The sequence below is a fragment of the Sinohyriopsis cumingii genome, chromosome 16 (genome assembly GCF_028554795.1).
Source record: "Sinohyriopsis cumingii isolate HCF-2022 chromosome 16, ASM2855479v2, whole genome shotgun sequence".
Lineage (NCBI taxonomy): Eukaryota > Metazoa > Mollusca > Bivalvia > Unionida > Unionidae > Sinohyriopsis > Sinohyriopsis cumingii.
Window position 1 is genome coordinate 73,081,004 of NC_142976.1, and position 19,262 is coordinate 73,100,265.

The window sequence follows — 19,262 nt, forward strand, 5'->3', positions numbered from 1 at the left end:
AATGCTGTATTGGTTTGTGATTTGTGATTTGTGATTTTGATTTTTAACGTAGCTTTAACAATTTTTCAGTCATATCGCTACGATGTCTGCAATGTGGCAGTTTATAGTGATGTCTAGCACTGGGGCATCATGCCGCAGACATGTAGCATGATGTCCCACCCAGTCACGTTATCCTGACACCAGGGCGACCAGTCCTAACACTAACCTCTTAATGCTGAACGCCAAGCGAGGCAGCTGTAAGTACCATTTTTGTAAGTCTCTGGTATGACTCGGCCGGGGATCGAACCCACGACCTCCTGCATCCGAGGCGGACGCTCTAACCACTAGGCCACCGGAGCGGTCAGAATGCTGTATTGGTGTGAAGTTCTCACCAAAAGACTTCTTATAATGTCCAGTTGGTCTAAGATCAGAATGGTGCCAGTCTGACATGCAGTATTGCTGCCATGGCAGCCACCTTGAAAATCTTGTTATTGCTATTTCTGAATGGAAAGTCATATCTTGAAAATATTATCTCTACTCATCTCAAATTGGATGGCAATATCAGCATGGGGTTTTCACACATAGACTTCTTATGAGATCGAGATGGTTCTAAATGTAAGTGTGCCAGTGATGCATCCAATATGGCAGCCCTTTTTTCCTGAAGACTGTCTTAAAAATCTTGTTGTTACTACTCCTTCCCCCCTCCAATGTATGATCATTATGAAATGAGGTTTCACTAATGATGTCCACCTTGTCCTAAACTAAAATGGTGTGAGGCTGACATCCAGTATGTGTACCACACCATCTAATTTGAAATCTTGTTATTGCTGTAGAATATCAGGTGGTTTCAACACCTGTTAGTTAAATGGAAGAAATGGTCTTATCTTGAATTCCTGGAAATTCTTTTCACCCAGTAGAGTATAAGTCCCTTGGAGGGACTTTTGTTTTGTAAGGCCAAAAAGGCCACTAACGATCATCACTCCTTCCCTTTCGGTTCTCTTTTCTCCATTAGGGTGTTGAATTGAGGAGAAGAGAGAGCAAGAGGAACAGGAGTTTCCCTTTAATTTCAGCACAATCTTCTATCTCTGTAAGACCCTGTTAGGGAGCATGCATGAGAAAAGTCATTAGAGAATTCATAGTGGCAGTTCTAAACAAAAACAATGTTCTCTTTGTTCTCTTGGCCATGTGAATGATAGGAAGTCAATTGCCCCAGTTTTCACTGTCAGGCAGATGGGTGTGTGAGGAATACAGTTTCTCTCTTCCCAGGTCTTTCGGCAATTGTCAGTGATACACTGTCTTCCACACCCTCTGGCACCCACTGGAGGTACAAGACTACAATTTGTCCCTTTCCATCACATTTGGCCCACCTATGTCAGAAAATGATGGGTGATCCAAACTGTGTCAAATGGTCTCCAGATTTCTTTACTCCATGATCATTGTCCAGGCTTCATGAAGGCACTCCCAAGCTTTCCCATGGAGGAGGATGTTTTTACATATGAAAATCTTATTTTTCTGCTTGTAAAGGGCAGTGCACATAAAACAAAAACACACAAACATGGCTTCAACGCCAGAACATTTTTGGTGGCAATAGAGACCTGCAATATGAGGAGTACACAATCAGCCTTGACAGATCAGATGCATACTTCCTTTTACCAATGGAAAATGCAGTTTCCCTCGACAACATACTGCCAAACCATTCAGTAAGTATAGTTTTTGGTTCATGACAGCAACCTTACTGGCCTCATTTACAGTTCATGGTGGATAATCAGTGCAGAGAAGTTGGACCTTATCCCTTTTGAATATTTTGTCCATCTAGATAAGGAATGTTTAACACATATCAGCTTTGCATGAACTGCAAAATACTGTGCCTACTTCTGAAGGAAGGAAAGCAAGACATAACCCCACAACCACAGGCGATTTGGCTAAAGGGAGTTATTAAACCAATAAACACCGAACTCTCACAGGATCAGTTTCATGTATGATTTCAGGTTTGAGTGACTTAAATGAGCCTGGCATTGAATGTAATGTCTCAGTTATGGACATTGCAGAGTCAGCTGGCTCTCAGGCCCAGTCTGCCTTCTGTAGCTTCCATTTGCATGATATGGCCATGCTAAGGAGAGAACTGAATCATGTTGGGTTAGTGGTAGCTGCACTTATTAGTAACCACTCCCCATTCATGAAAGACAACTTTAGACCCAGACATGCATTTGCCACTTTTGTTAGTCGGCTAGGAAACTTTAGACTGTGTAAACAGATTGTCACTCATTTTGCTAAACTAACATTAAGAGAACTTCTTCCTTTTAGTAAAACAATCCTGTTTCTCCTGGGTGATACAGGTAGAAGTAGGATGCTCAGTGTTTCCTCCTTCTTTTACCTGTTCTCCTAATGTAATGTAATCAGGTAATGTATTTGATTAAGAAAGCAAATTTGTTAGTAGGTCATGTTTCTCCAATAATAAGACCTCATAAGTCGTGCCCTGATAATGCACAATCCTGCTTATAATGCGGGGTCAGGTGTGGCTCCCATTTTTTATACAAGAAAATGCCCTGAAAATTAATCCCTTTTTGTTTAACTTGAAGAAAATCACGATCAAAATTGGTAATGGAAACTTTGATGTATCACTTGTTTTATCATTGAAAATGGTAGATAGGACCTGGAAATTTTAATCAACACTTTGAAACATCAAATTTAAAAATAGGTCATAACATTTTTTACATTATTTCTAAACGACATTCCTAGTGCACTGCAGTTAACGATATTTAAAGGAAATCTCATCAATGAAAATGTCACTAATGCCGAGTGGAGGCAGTACTTTAATAAATAAATACAAATTAAATATATAAAAAATTATCAATTGAAATTTGTGTTATAGTTCTAACTTTTAGTTCCTTTTAAGTGTAATCATCATAAATGCAATGTGTCCTCTTGTAATTAAATGTAAAATGCGTCAATGTACCATAATAGCTATGTCTGCGAGTGTTTCTTTGAGAACCTAATTAAGTGCTGATCGTGCTTTAATAACTGACTTCCAGAAGTATTTGTTGTATTGTTGCACTGAATTAAAAGTTGGCCTCCTTTGTATTACCATGTTAATTATGTCTTTTGAATCAAATAAAGGAGGTAGAATAAAAGAAAAGTTAAATGGCATGAAAATCCTACAAACTGAAAGTCTAGCAGCCATGGTTGTTTGTCAGGTGACCTAACTTCATTTGATCAATCGAACACTTATAAATGTTATTGTGTATATAACATAAACTACCTTAAATTAACAGACTCTTTCATAACTGTGATCAAAGATAACAATGCAGCCAAGCGAAATGAATACTTCGTAAAATAAAGAGCTTGATTTCACAGATATGGATCATTGTGGGCAAGTGAGTTTCAGAGAATTCTTGAACTGGTACTTAGAACTTAGCGATATCCTCAAGGATGATAAGAAGATTCATTATTACTTCCAACGAAATCATGACATCAATATTGTACCAACTGGAAAATGCAAAATTTGAGTTTCAACGTAGATTATTGTCTTACAAAATAAATGTTGCATGTTTTCGAAAAAAAGGAATCTTGTTTGGTGGTGTATCAACAGTTTGTATAGTTTCCTGCTCTATTTACTTCCGACTTGGCAGGATAATATTAAACACCACTACTGGAACCAGACTCATCTAGAAAACAAAAAGAAGTGATGCAATACACAGATTTATTCCTGTACACATGGTTGTTGTTGAAGCTAGTTGGAACAATCTTTCATATGTTGGACATTTTGAAAATAAATGTTATTTAAAAGAATAATGAACAACTTCACTAGAAAAAGCACATTATTAAAAATTATTATCGACACAATTGTTAAATAAGGGTTCAGTCAATAAACAGCCCAGTTTCCTAACACCACTCCCCACCCCATGGTTTTCTCGATGTCAAAGTGACTTGTTTTTCTTCAATTTTTGGAGGTCCCTTGGTAACTTGTGCCTCACTTATAGTGCTGTCTATATTTGTGCACTTTGTTGTGCATGAGTTATTGAGGGAGAGGTGTGTGTATACATATATATATATATATATATATATATATATATATATATATATATATATATAAGAGAGACAAAAAATTACTTATATGTCAGATATAGCTGCAGAATTGAAGTTAAATTTGCATGAAATCTACTTTTATGATTGTAGCTTTCCCTGTTTTTTGATGTCATGTTGTCAATGACAACCAAGGTAATTGAGGAGGACTTTGTATCTGGAAAGAGGAGTGGATCCTATGGGAAGGAGAATGTTGACCCAATCTCCCGAAAGACCATGCAAGCTGCTAGGGCCATTTTGTGGAAGGATTTAAATGGATTCAAGATCAAAGCCTGTATGAGCTAATATTGTGCACATAAGTTTAATAGTTAATAATTAGTTCTCATAAGCAGCCTTGACTGCATTATAATACAGTGTGTATGAAATGTATTACATGATGGTAAAAGGGCTAGAAAAATATACTGCATATGGAAGGCAACATTACCATATATACTTGCTTCTAAGTCAACCTGTTTTTACTAAAAGATGTATTGCAGAGTAGAGGTCAACTTATAAGTGAGATACAACAAAAAATATTAAATTCAGACCTTACCATAATGACTATTTCTTTGGACACTATCAATCTTGGGATAACTTTAATTATTTTCAAACGCTTTATTCTTTTTTCAAAATTATGACCTATAAATGTTGGGACACAAAATTATATGAATTATATTGCAAATCTTGGGAAACCAACATTTTTTTCTACTAATTGATCGATGTAATAAAAATACAGTAAAGATGTTTCAGAAATAATGCTTTGATAATAATTGTAATACTGTCAAAGCTCAGTTTTTGTTTGCTTTGATGTTAGCGACAATAACCATTCATAAATGTATGGTAATCAGGCTAATATTATGGAGTAAAAAGGAATTAATCAGCAAAGTACTCAGTCGCAAGAGAAAATTTCCTAGCCAGATTCAGGGTTTACGGTAGCTGGCTTCGATTCCTATCAGAAAGCAAAAGAAATATCTACCAATTATAAACAAGGAGAATGCAGAAATAACCATCTTGTCAACATATGTATTTTGGGGTTCAAACTCTATATTTTGAACCCTCATTTCAATTTTATTTTATTTTTACCTTTTTTTTATTCCCATCCTAGTACAGGTAATTAACCTAGTGTTTTTGATAGAGTTGTTAATTTGATAAATACGACCTTAATCCTTTAGCTCATAAAAGCAGCACTGCTTGTTTTACCATTTGGATAATCAGCAGCAATATTGTTCTTTTTCTTTGAAAGTCAATAACTAGTGTGCCTTGAATTTGATACTTGTTGAATCCCTATGATTATACGACACAACTGATATCTGTTCACTTGCAGCAATCCATTTATGTGATTTCAAGGACTGATCAGAGTGTCTATTACAGACCCCAAGCTCAACCTGCACATTAATAATGGTTTTTGAATAGTTAGTGTTCTGACAATTAAAGTGTACTTTGTCAGTTAGATATCATACAGTTCAAAATGCTAAACTTAGGTACTTTCACTAATGTGGGGGAAAAGAAAATGTAATGCATACGATTGAACATTTAAGTTATAGGTTATATACTTTGCAGAGAAAAACAACAATAGTGCTGCAGAACATGAATTTGGTATTGTGGAGAAACAGATGCATGACTGGCAGAAGAAAAAGTCAGTTCTAGTTGATTGTGTCGGACATCTTAAAAACACTCAAATGATGAAAAGTCCCTATGCAGATTGGGAGTTTGGTTTGAATGAGTGGGCTCTTGAACAGTGTGTTTCGGTTGCATTTGATGCAGTTTGTGAACCAACCATTGGACGCTTGAATAAATAAGCTGTTCAAAGCAAATATGCATTCACATGGCACAAGCAGATTGTAGATAGACCCTAGAAATTAACAGAGGCAAGAAATGTGAAGCATCCAGGTATTGAGTTAGTATCACATTGGGTGTGTAATTCATGGGAGAAAAATTCCAAATGAGGTGGTTGTCAAATCGTTTAAGAATTTAATTTAAGAAATATGGTATTTTCAGTACAGTGGGTTGGACAAAAGATGACAAACTCTTCAGTAATTTCATTTGAGACAAGATTAACACTAAGTACTAAAAGATGACAGTAAAGATAAAGAATCAGAATTGGACAATGAATGAGATGAGGAGCCTTGAGTCGGATGATGTTTTTGACTATTGAATGACAGTGGATGAATTCAGTACTTTATTTGGTAACTCTGGTGATGATGAATTCTTGGGCTTTGAACCAGATATAATCAGACAGTGACATTTACAGGATACTGTGAATCACAAAAATATGGATTTTAACTTGTTTTTATAATACTTTTGGAATTAATATATTACAAGATATTAAGAATCACATCATTATGGATTTTTATACTGTGTATGACATATAATTATGGATTTATTATATAAATGGAATAAAATTTTAAGCATTATAGATTTCATTACATGATGATGGACAAATCATAAGTTTTCAGTTTATTTGTCCGTATTCAACACAGTAATTCAAATGTATTTATACTACATTGATTTTGTCTTCATTTGTCCTATCTCTGTGTCTGTCCATCTATCCAGTTTGACTTATTTTTCCCCATGTGCAGCTCTGACTCATGGACCTTATGTCACCCCTTGAAGATGGATTTTTACTTGTAAAAAGCACCTCAACTTATAGAAGGGTCATAGAGAAATTTCTTTTATGCAGCCCTAAAATGTGTGTGTGTCTGATTGACTTTAGTCGAATCAACTTATAAGCGAGTACATGTATATATATGTTTGAGAATAGATATATTGCACAGTTGATGTAAATCTTTGCAGGCCTTTTGGTTGCTAACAGGTGTTCAGAGTGCTTACCACAAGACCCAGCTGCATCTTACAAGATGTTTTGAAATATCTTATTTTTAGACTTGGTTCCTAAACAGTTTACACATGCAATAAACCATGCAATAAACCATAAAGCCTGACAGCATGTCTTTTTTCCATTATAATTATTTAAGTTTTCCATGTTTTTGATAGCTTTCCAGGCTGTATACAGAACATAAAAGCTTATGATGCGGCCAAGCATTTGGCAAATGTCAAGTAATCATGCATTGTTCTTTTTGGTTTTGAGCATTGTTAATCAACATTTGCTAATTTCAACTTTTCAACAACTATTTACTGGTATTGTGCTTGTGCTACTTCTAAGATGACTACTTCTACTACAATATAAATAAATGAAAGTTATGAATAATGGTGTTTTTAAAAATATTGATTTTCTTTTAACAGGTATGATTGAAAACGGGAGCTTCTTTTACCCCTACACTATTACAGAGCACAGGAACAATTTTCTCCAGAAAATGTTGTGGCCAAACTGTCCCAAGGGAACCTTTATTTGGAGCAAGCAGACACATTCCTTCATAGCGGTAGGCAGTTTGTGTAATCATCAAGCTAAACATGGCTAGCTAGCTATCTACTTTCCTACCTACCTAATCCTTTCCTTTTTCAACTGTCAGATGGCTTTATCCCCTACATAAATGTGGTATGGCAAAACAAGCATCTTCTTGTTTGTTTATCAGTCCATCTAGTTAACCTTTTACATTGTCAGTTTGCAAGTACTGTAGTGGGGCATTTGAATTCCATGAACATGTATCTTTAAATTTCTTTGAACCATTTAAATTGCAAAAGAAAAAGTAAATTAAAAGACAGTAGGATGGACAGGAATATTTCAGGCATTTATCTTTTTACCAATTCGGTAAGTTAACCGTTGACATCCCTATCACAAGCATACACATACCTCTAACAAATTTCTCATCTTGAAATCATTCAAAGATGTCATTAAAATATATATTCAGGCAGTTTGGGAATTTGTGCATGTACTAAATATAGCTGCTACTTACCAAGATGTACACTTATGCTTTTTCTGAGGTTTTGACAATTCACTTATTGGCTTATGGATTGAAATTTGTCTGTACGGTTATCTGTCCTTCCATCCATCTGTCCATGCATTTTTAAAGCATCAGCACTGAAGCTGTGTTTTGCAATTAGGTCATTTTCTTGGATACTATTAATTGTAGAGCAACAATTCTTGTTTTGTATTTATTTCATGAATGTGCTGCAACCATCAGGTCACTGTAACTATGTTTCATGATGCATCAGATGTATCACAAAGAGTATTACACCATTTTGACAAAGCTTTGCAATTCAGCTATGCTGTCATTCTTGGTTTTCTTTACACATGGATCAAGGGCAATTGGGCTAAAATTTGCTAAATGATGTTGAGAACATAATTCAGTTTGTGAATTAGAGGTTTTGGTTGTTTTATTTGTTTCAAATTGTATAATTTTTATCTTGGAAATATTTTTATTAGGATCCCACATTGAGATGTGGGAAATCAGTCGTAAGTACCTTTTCCATACATCTGTCTGTATGTTTGACCTTCAGTCCATCTGTTCATATTTCTTCTAACTCTAACCACTGTTGTGCAACCCGTATATATAATTGAATGCCATTTGGTAGGTTAATTGCTATTAAATGTTTTTTAAGGTTTCCTCTTTTTCACAGGTCCAATGTTGATGGAGTTATTGCCCTTTCTCCCATTAGTATTGCATCCCTCTTAAAAATATCTTTATAACTAACAAAGCTCAGGAACCATTCAGCATGTTCTAATGCAGTTTTGTGTGTACATTGTTTCATAGGCAACATGTGCCATTTGTGAGTTTGTCTCATCAGTTCCATTTTGAATAGAGTTATGTCAGTTCATAATTAACTTCATTTGCTAATAACTTGTATACCTCAAGAACCTGCCTTTTATGGATTTAATCTCATTTCTAAGAGTTATGGTTCCTGACTGCTTATCTTCTTGACTTTGATTTCCACAAGATGTATTCACCAAAATTTGTTGAATTTCAACCAGATTTTGCATGTAGCATCAGACTGATGACACAATGAGTAAATTTCATTTCCAGCATTCTATGATACCATGTTTAGGAATTATGGCCCACATTTGACCATCACCCTAACTTTGGTTTCCATGGTATAACCTTTCTAGCTTTGTTGCATTTCTGCCAGATTTGGCATACAGTTTTACCCTAAACATACATGTAATGCATTTTATTTCATGTGTATCATATTATGTTTTAAAAGAGCTTTGGCACCTGTTTGCCTGTGCAGCTAACTTTGCTACACACAGCATAACTTTACTAAGGAATATTTTATAGCATCTTTTTATTTATGGCAATTTGAATTTGATTTTTTGCAATCCATGACATCATTTGAGAGTGTTATGGCTACTGAATGCACATGTTTTACTAACTTGGGTCTTTTGGCAGAAGTGATTATGTTTAACGCCCTGATATGAAGACTGTAGACAGCAGGACCCATTCTGATATACCCAGTTTGAATACTGTAGTTTTCGTTCTTTGGTGAAGTTGCAGTGTGATAATTAAACATTGTCATGTTTATGCTGGGAACATAGCATTAGATTTTATTATAATCTTATGCTTCTATGGAAAAATTTTTGTCTGACTGTGACTTGCAAAAGTATTTATGAGCTAAGTTAGTGGACTTGACCACCTCTCTGCAACATCGACGGTAATAAAACTGTGTGAAATAAATGGTGCACAGTGGTATCATTTAAATTTGTTTATTTATTATAAATAAATTAAACTTTTTTAAATGTTGCACAATGGTATCACTTTTTAATTTTGTTCTCTTATAAATGAATTTTTTTAAACATTTTCTCCATCAGACTGGTTGTAGTGTAGAGGAAAGCTCATACCTCATCAATTCTGTCGTAGAGGGCAAAGTGAATGTTGGACCAAAATCTATCATCTCACACTGTCATCTTAAAGGAAACATTAACATCGGGAAGGACAGCTTTATTTCAGGACTGAATATGGAAGACTCAAAGGTAAAAATCCATATTAAACTAATGTTGGATATTGTATGTGGTAACTTGTTCACTGGTTAATCTGTAATATTTGCTTGTTCTTCAGAAGTGGCTTTAATAAGTATACTTGTGAATTGTTAGTATGAATACTTGTGAATTGTTAATATTTATACTTGTGAATTGTTAATTTGTATAAGTGTGAATTTTTAATTTGTATACTTGTGAATTGTTAATATTGTTAATAAGTATACATGTTAATTGTTAATTTATATATTTGTGAATTGTTAATAAGTGTACTTGTTAATTGTTAATATGTATACTTGTTAACTGTTAATAAGTATACTTGTTAATTGTTAATAAGTATACATGTTAATTGTTAATATGTATATTTGTGAATTGTTAATAAGTATAATTGTTAATTGTTAATATGTATACTTGTTAACTGTTAATAAGTATACTTGTTAATTGTTGATTTGTATAAATGTGAATTGTTAATATGTATATTTGTGAATTGTTAATATGGATACTTATGGATTGTGATCTTTTTAACTGTCTTCATATATTTGTCAGTGTTAAGTATTTACCATTTTCTGTTCAGTTGTTATTTGGGCCCTGCACAATGAAGCCTGTGGAGCCCTATATTGAACACATACATAGGCTGGCTCATCATTCATACTCAACACTTGCCCATTAACGATTTTATTTCCACAAGAGAGCATTACAATCGGTATTACATTTCAGTCAAATTTTGGCATGCAGCTTTAAATTGATTAGGCCTTGGTTGAGTTTTGTTTTCAGTGGTTGATACACCTCTTGTAACAGGAGTTATGGTCCCAATTTTCCCATCCCTTTTAACTTCGTTTTCCAAAACTTCATTTTATATTTGTACAAGCTACTGAATTAAAGTTTGAAATAATATTTTCCTATACAGTATTTGCATATTTGTAACTTTTGGTGGTCCAAACCGTTAAATTAATTTTCTGTTCTTTATTGTGCTATATACAGATTAGAAGTTTTCTGTTCTTTATTGTGCTATATACAGATTAGATGTTTTCTGTTCTTTATTGTGCTATATACAGATTAGAAGTTTCCTGTTCTTTATTGTGCTATATACAGATTAAAAGTTTTCTGTTCTTTATTGTGCTATATACAGATTAAAAGTTTTCTGTTCTTTACTGTGCTATATACAGATTAAAAGTTTTCTGTTCTTTATTGTGCTATATACAGATTAGATGTTTTTTGTTCTTTATTGTGCTATATACAGATTAAAAGTTTTCTGTTCTTTATTGTGCTATATACAGATTAGATGTTTTCTGTTCTTTACTGTGCTATATACAGATTAAAAGTTTTCTGTTCTTTACTGTGCTATATACAGATTAAAAGTTTTCTGTTCTTTATTGTGCTATATACAGATTAGATGTTTTCTGTTCTTTATTGTGCTATATACAGATTAAAAGTTTTCTGTTCTTTATTGTGCTATATACAGATTAGATGTTTTCTGTTCTTTACTGTGCTATATACAGATTAAAAGTTTTCTGTTCTTTATTGTGCTATATACAGATTAGAAGTTTTCTGTTCTTTATTGTGCTATATACAGATTAGATGTTTTCTGTTCTTTACTGTGCTATATACAGATTAGAAGTTTTCTGTTCTTTATTGTGCTATATACAGATAAGAAGTTTTTGAAAAACTCACTATGAAATGCCAAGGCATGGATCATTTTTCTGATGATATTGTTTTGATTGTTGTTGTCATTGTTAAAGTCATTGTTGTTGACTTAGTTATCAAAATTAACAATTTGCAGGTAAATCAGTTTTTCTGACATTGTCCTATGTACAGTAATGAAACTTGGAGGATGTTACTTACCATGGGCAAATGTGGGTCACAGTGACCTGTTTATTTTGTTTAGCAGCTTTGCATGGTTTTAATTATGTCATTTCTAAGAAGACAAGACATATCATTCCACAGAATTATTTTTTAAATATTTCATTTCCGTCATGCCTCACTTATATGCCATAGCATATTTATAGCCAATATAAAATTAGGTTAAACTTTCTCTTGTGCCCTGGATAACATGGCAATAGTATCCCTACTTTGCACCTCTCCACTCCCAGGTTCACTCCTGGGATACAACTTGTTCAGAGGTAAGTGGTCACCCAGCCAAGCTTGATGGTTTCGTCCTAGTTCTCTCATTATTGCCACCTTGAACGACTATGTTAATATGACATCTGAGTCATCCAGAGCATGTCTGCATAAATTGGAAAAACAGTGCATGCAGTTGATGTAAAACAAATAATAATAAAATATCTGTTATTCATCTTATCTAGAGGGTGTATGGTAGACCCATCTCCAAACTATGAACCATTAATGTGCTGGCTGACCTCAGTCTGTTCTGTTCATTTTACTTTCATTTTAGGTGAACAGTAGACACAGATCTGCTGTTGAGTAATTTGCTGGTTTTTTATTACAGTCTGTTCTGTTCATTTTACTTTCATTTTAGGTGAACAGTAGACACAGATCTGCTGTTGAGTAATTTGCTGGTTTTTTATTACAGTCTGTTCTGTTCATTTTACTTTCATTTTAGGTGAACAATAGATACAGATCCGCTGTTGCGTAATTTGTGTTTTTTTTATTACAGTCTGTTCTGTTCATTCTACTTTGATTTCATGTGAACACGGTAGACCTAAGATGCTGTTGTATAATGTGCCAGCTGATCACAGTCCGTTCTCTTCGTTCTATAGAAAATATTGTTTATTACATTCCTGGATCTAAAGTTTCTCATTTGACTTTAATTTCCTTGGCCAATTTACTAATTACTGTGTATTCATTTGGCTTTGTTATAATATTTCTTTGTTAAAATGTTTAATTGGGTATAGCTGTAAGTTTTATTCTACTATAATTTTATGTGAACTGTGTAGACAATGCTCTGCTAGTTTAAAGAGGACTGGCTGAACGCAATCTTTTCTATTCATGCTACTATAATTTGAAGTAAATGGTATTGACTCAGTCACACAGCTGACTGGTCAACCATGACTTTTTAAGGTCCTCCTATGATTTCAGGTGAACATATGTAGTGCCAAATCAGTTATATAATGTGCTAGTTGATTATGTTTTATTCAGTTCATTCTATTCATGATTTCTAGTGAACATCGTTGACCCAGATCTACTGTTGCATAATGAACATGTTGATCACAGACAGTTATGTTCATTCAACTCTAATTTGAAGTGAACAGTGTAGACCCTGACCTGCTTTTTTATAATGTGTCAGCTGATCACTCTTATGTTCATGTGAACATTGTAGACCTTGCGTTGTTGTATAGTGTGCTGGTTGATCATGGTCTATTCTTTTCAATATTGTAAAGATTTCAGATGAGCAGGATAGACCTAGACCTACTGTTGTATAATGCCATTGCTGATTACAGTTTATTCTGTTCATTCTGCTATGATTTTAAGTAATCATTGTAGACCCTGACCTACTCTTGTGTAGTATGTTGGCTGATCATGGCCTGTCATGTTCATTCTACTTTCATTTCAGATGAACAGTGTAGACTTAGATCTGCTAGCACATCATTCAATGCTTCATCACAGTAGATTCTCTTCATTCTACAATAATTTTAAGTGGGCAATGTAGACCCAGATTTTCAGTCACATAATTCACTGGCTGATCACAGTCCATTATGTCCATTCTATTATGATTTCAGAAGATTAGAGTAGATAATGATCTTTGGTCAATTTCTGAAATGGCAGTTTTGGATCGATGCCTTTTGCAGTTGTCTACATGTTATATTAAATGCAAGTATAGTAATAGTTTTTATGACTACTAGTTTCCAAAATATGAAGCATTTTTGAGAGTCCATGGTTCCCAGCTTCTTTAGTATCATGTAATTGAGAGTTCATGACACTTTGTTTCCATGGTATGAAGCGGTTGCAAGTCCATGTCTCCCAATTTCTCTGGTATGAAGTGATTGAGAGTCCAAGACCATTGTAGATCACAGATCCTGAAACAGGTAATCTGAGAGTCCAAGACCATTGTAGATCACAGATTCTGAAATGGGTAATCTGAGAGTCCAAGACCATCGTAGATCACAGTTCCTGAAATGGGTAATCTGAGAGTCCAAGACCATTGTAGGTCACAGATTTTGAAATGGGTAGTCTGAGAGTCCAAGACCATTGTAGGTCACAGATCCTGAAATGGGTAATCTGAGAGTCAAAGACCATTGTAGGTCACAGATCCTGAAATGGGTAATCTGAGAGTCCAAGACCATTGTAGGTCTTAATTATAGAAGGCAGATAAAATTATAAACAGATGAGGAAAATATATAAAAAAGCACTGATATGACTAAAGCTTTATTTGTTTTTAAAACATTTTACTGAATTCTTATGCATATATGATAATCATATATCTATCTGTCTTTGTGTGTGTATAGGTGTGTAGGTATTTATGTGTATGCATATGTATGTATGTATGTGGCCCATGTATGCATATTAAATGCATATATCAGTGTACATGTAAATGTCTTATTAATGTCATATATTATTCTCTATGTTTTATTGATTACTAATTCTTGAGTCAGCATTGTCTAGCACAAAGTAGCATAGTTCATTCCTGTAATGTGAAATTACTCCACCTCCACGAACAAGGATTTTGTGAAGTGTGCAGGCAGATGTTTAAAGAAAAATATACACTACTAAATCTTCCGAGTTATTTTTGTGTGTGTTGTCACTACTTTGTCTAGCAAAAAAATAGTCCAAAAGTCCAGAAGTCCAGAAGTCATTTCTTGGCTAAATATTACGTACATAATGAACATTGCCATTCATCAATGTATTCTTTCACCATCAAACTTTCCTATTTTACATTTAGAAAAAAAGTGTTTTCCACAGTTGGAGATTATGTCTCTAATCACACTGCATGCTCTTTCCAATATTGTACCAAACGTTATGTAACAGACCAAGAGACATTATTAATAATGATAATGATGCAACTCTCAAAGAACTCATGGCTGGATAAATTGTGAACCAGCATAGAACGCATGGTCAATCTTTGATCCTGTTTTTATTATCTAGAAATTTGACAAGAATTGGCCTATATTTGTTGAACATGAAGTAAATGACAATCAAAACTTGTAAATGAAAGTGGCACTTACTTTATTATCAAAAAAAGAAAATCAACAGTAACACTCGAATATATCCACATTCACATGCAAAAAACGGTAGTGTGATATGCAGTATTTTCACAGCTGCTCTTGTGAGTGTGTTGAATCTTCTTCGAGTAATATTTTTAGCAATCTTTCAAAGATTGTCTTGAAAATAAAGGTCATTTATATAAAAAAGCTAACAACTTCAGTTAGAAGCAGCACTTTTGGTGATTACTCCCAAAACAATAGTAAAACAAATATAAAACCATTAAACAGTACTTGTTCCCCCATTTTTTTTTTTCTTCATTTCTATGTCCAGCTTGGATGGCACACCCTTTTTAATTTTTCAGAAGTCTCTTGGCAGATTTAGCTCATGCTTATACTGTGGTCCATGTTTTTAGACCCTGTTGTACTTGAGTTATTGAGGCAGAGGTGTATACATAGTGTTACTATTACATAATGTAATGGGATCCAAATCATATTTTATTAAAGGAAGGTTTTATAGTGAATCCTTTCATAGTGAGAGACCCAATAATAATAATAATAATAATAATAATAATAATAATAATCATAATCATAATAATAATAATAATAATAATAATAATGATCATCATAATAACAGAAATAATAATAACAAGAAGAAGAAGAAGAAGAATTAGTTTTATGGAATTAGTCTATATTTGAACCATCAATACAAGATTACAGATGTCCTAATGTTTCCTTTGTCTACATTTACATTTTCCAGTGTTTATTTCATGTACTACCTGAAGACAGCAGGCATAATTTTATATGTTCTATTTGTTTGCTCTCAAATACAAGTTGATATAAGTTTATTTGGTTTATTTCTGATTAAATCTGAAACCAAAATGAAACTGATTGTCCTGTATATTTCATGAATGGGTTGTTGTTGTCATTGCTAATTTTTCCCTCCATTATTTTTAAGAGCACTACTGTCACAGGTGCCCTCCTATATGTTTTGAAAAGAATTGAAACATAACTTCACTATATCCATCTTCAGATTGTTACCAGACTGAGAGTGGTAAGTAGTGGAGCATGATCTATGAATGCATACAATTACTTGTACATACAAATGTTTGTACATAAACAAGACTGTTCAGTGTCTATGAAGGTGCGATCAGGAGCTAGTCCCATTGTTAGTATTTGTATTCACCTGCTAGTTAAACTTCCTGCCATGCCACAAGTCATAGTTTCATTGCTTGAGCATATGAGAACTGCCTGGTTGACTGCATGCTTTACTGTAAGTTTTATGTTTGGATTATTATTGAATTTTTATAGGTCCTGTTATCTGAAGAAGAAAAATGAAGAGGTGAAGCACAGTGTGCTTGGTTCTACAACTTTTTTAATTTATTTAATTTAAAAATGTTTATAATTGAATTTAATACTGTCCAAACTCATTTCAGTGCATCGCATTATACCACCACCATGACATTTGCTTTCTGCCTAAAAAATTTTTACAGCTGATTTCCCTGTGCCTTAATTCCCATATTATACTGCTACTATCACCAGCTGCCATCCACCAACTTTAAAGAAATTATACAAAAAATGCTTCTTTATATCCTGTCTTTTTTATAATGCCAATGGATTATGAAACCGTCTGTCATTTTATAAGTCTGTTAAACTTGGATTGCTTGGGGTAACATTTCAGGACAGGGTAGGTTTAATGCGCTTGAAAATCTGTACAAGAGCAACCTGCTGTTGACATTCCATTGGTTATTAATGGTGTTTGATTTATGAATCATGAATTTAGGCCAGGCAGTGCAATTTTATTTAGCTATGTTTACTTTTCCAAATGTGGTATTAGAATTTGTTACAAATCTTAAAAGCAAAAGTAAAAATTCATCATTTTGGCAATCATTTCCAGAACATTCTATAGTAAATCAAACTATGGTGGATTTACTCTAGACTAGTTAATTCATAGCTTGGTATTTAGTTCACCTTATTGTGAAGCTTAGTGATCTGGCCCTGTGTCCATTGTTCGTTTGCCATCGACTGCTTGTTACCTTTCTGGAGGCCATTTTTCTGATCAGATTTTGATCAAACTTGGGATGTGAGCTTATATGATCAAATTCTCAGAGGAGTTTATAATAAATATGATTAATGCAAATACATTTAGTTGATCTTGCATCTGATTGGCTGAGCTAATTGCATAGCTGGAGGCTCTATTTTTCCTCGGATTTATATCAAATTTGGGATATAAGCATATATCAACAAGCTCTCAGATGAATTTTCTAATTAGCAGGATCAATGCATATTAATGAGATGATCATGCATCTAATTGGATGTACTTGTTATCACTCTTGAGACTGTATTTGTGGTTCTATCTGGATCAACTTTAGTAAATGGGCATATATTGTCAAAATGTTCAGTGAGTTTTTAGCTCTACTAGTTAAAGACCAGAACAGCATATGGAATGGCCTGTTGTCTCATGTCCCTTATCATTATGCATCCAAAACTACTTGGAAGATTGCCATAAAAGTTTACACACACATTCAGCCCATTGTCTTGCCTGCCTCGGTGCAAACTTAACAGACGAGTGACTTTGGTTTCCATGTGTATGTCGATCAATATATTGATCAGCATGTTAAATTAACCTTAATATTCAAATTGTTTTTACCTTTGTCATGCTAAATGTTGTGAATTTACTATTTGTTTTGAAGGGGTGAGTGTTTGGGGGTGGGTGGGGTGTGGTATAAAATGTAATTTTTTCTATACCCAACGAAAATTGACACCCATGACAGTAAAAACAATTCACAGTAATATCTTCCTTATTGAAGTTTGGGGCATTAGAGGGACTTGAGATTCGTGTCATTTCCAACTTCATGTTTGTGAAAGTGGTTTTTATTTAAGATGAAGAATGTGATGAAATAAATCTTGGAAGGAAAAGTTGCATTTTGTCAGGTACATAGGATTCTTGCAGATGTGACAGTATGAAAGAGGTATTAAATATCCGAAATTCATTTGGTTATTGGCAAATAAACTTTCAGATTTCATTGTTTTTCTCTTTAACTGTGCCATGAGCTCCATGCATGAACAGAAAGGGGCGGTTTTCCAGATACGTTTTCTTGGTTAATATATTATGAATGTTTTTGTGGGTATTATGTCTGTATTGGATATAGAAAGCATTTTTCTGTCTTTGCATGCAGCTAACATACCAGTAACCTAGAGTAAATTGTCTTACATTCTGCATTGTCAGAGTTTTAATTGTCAGGACTTGTATTAATATTCATGATACAGTAGATAAAGTTACATTTTTTTATTATTGAGTTTCACATTTGAAGTTTTAGATTTTGTGTAGAAAGTTCTTAAACTTCATAGCCAAAATATCGTATTCATTTTTACAAGTCTCTGATAAATTCAGAATTATTTACTTAATTTTGGTGAAAAAGAAACCTTTTTTCATGAAAGACATGGTTTTTTGCAGTGGTTCAGCAGTTAAGGGGTTGTACTCAGGTCCAGAAGGATGTTGGTTCAATTCCCGCATAAATCAACACAGATCGGTTACTGGCTGTTTCTTGTGTTATAAAACCACAAAAATAAAATTAAATCTGAAAAGTTTAAAATATTAACACAGATTATATACAGAGAAACTTCAATAATGTGAACTCCTTTCAATGTAATGTATTATCATTCAGGCAATTTTTTGTCAGCAGAGTCATCAGATTTGCACCGAAAAAATGGCAGTTACCACTATGCTGGTGGAGAAAACAATATCGACTTACCTGGGAGTGATAAATTATGCTAAGAAATTTTGAAATATTAATATCCAAGCAATGAAAATCCAATGATGAAAATTTTTCATCTTCATCAATGGATTTTCAGAATGGAGGCATTAATTCTGTAAAACATCTCATATTGTTTTCAATAAATTAAATTATTGAATTCACTTCCCTGATTTCCTGGTATTAACGTTTGCACCTGACTGCATGCAGTTTTGATTACTCGTTATTTTCTTGAAAGTTTTTTTTAAGTGTAATTACTTATTAATCTTCAAAAAAGAGGGTGATGAATATTTGTCTAGAGCATGGGTGGGCAAACTACGGGCATCATCCAGCCCGCCAAGGGTTTTCATGCGGCCTAAGAACAAGTCATCATTCACACTGACTCTGTTTATGTTACTCTGTTTATCAAATAAATGTGCTTCTTTTGAAGTTTAAGTTTAAGTTTTCAAATATTAACATATTAACAACTGAAAATTAATTATGATGTTATTTAGGAAAACCTTT

At 33.8% G+C, this 19,262-nt stretch overlaps 1 protein-coding gene across 1 annotated transcript in view; it reads left to right on the plus strand.

Moving 5' to 3' along the window:
- The window catches only part of LOC149780777 (L-fucose kinase-like), a 190,776-nt gene that overhangs the window by 69,601 nt on the left and 101,913 nt on the right, over positions 1 to 19,262 (plus strand). The window contains exons 10-13 of the mRNA XM_089937854.1: positions 4,156 to 4,336; positions 7,282 to 7,418; positions 9,743 to 9,904; positions 16,037 to 16,057. Coding sequence (XP_089793980.1) covers positions 4,156 to 4,336; positions 7,282 to 7,418; positions 9,743 to 9,904; positions 16,037 to 16,057 — 501 coding nt within the window. The remainder of the gene's footprint in view (positions 1 to 4,155; positions 4,337 to 7,281; positions 7,419 to 9,742; positions 9,905 to 16,036; positions 16,058 to 19,262) is intronic.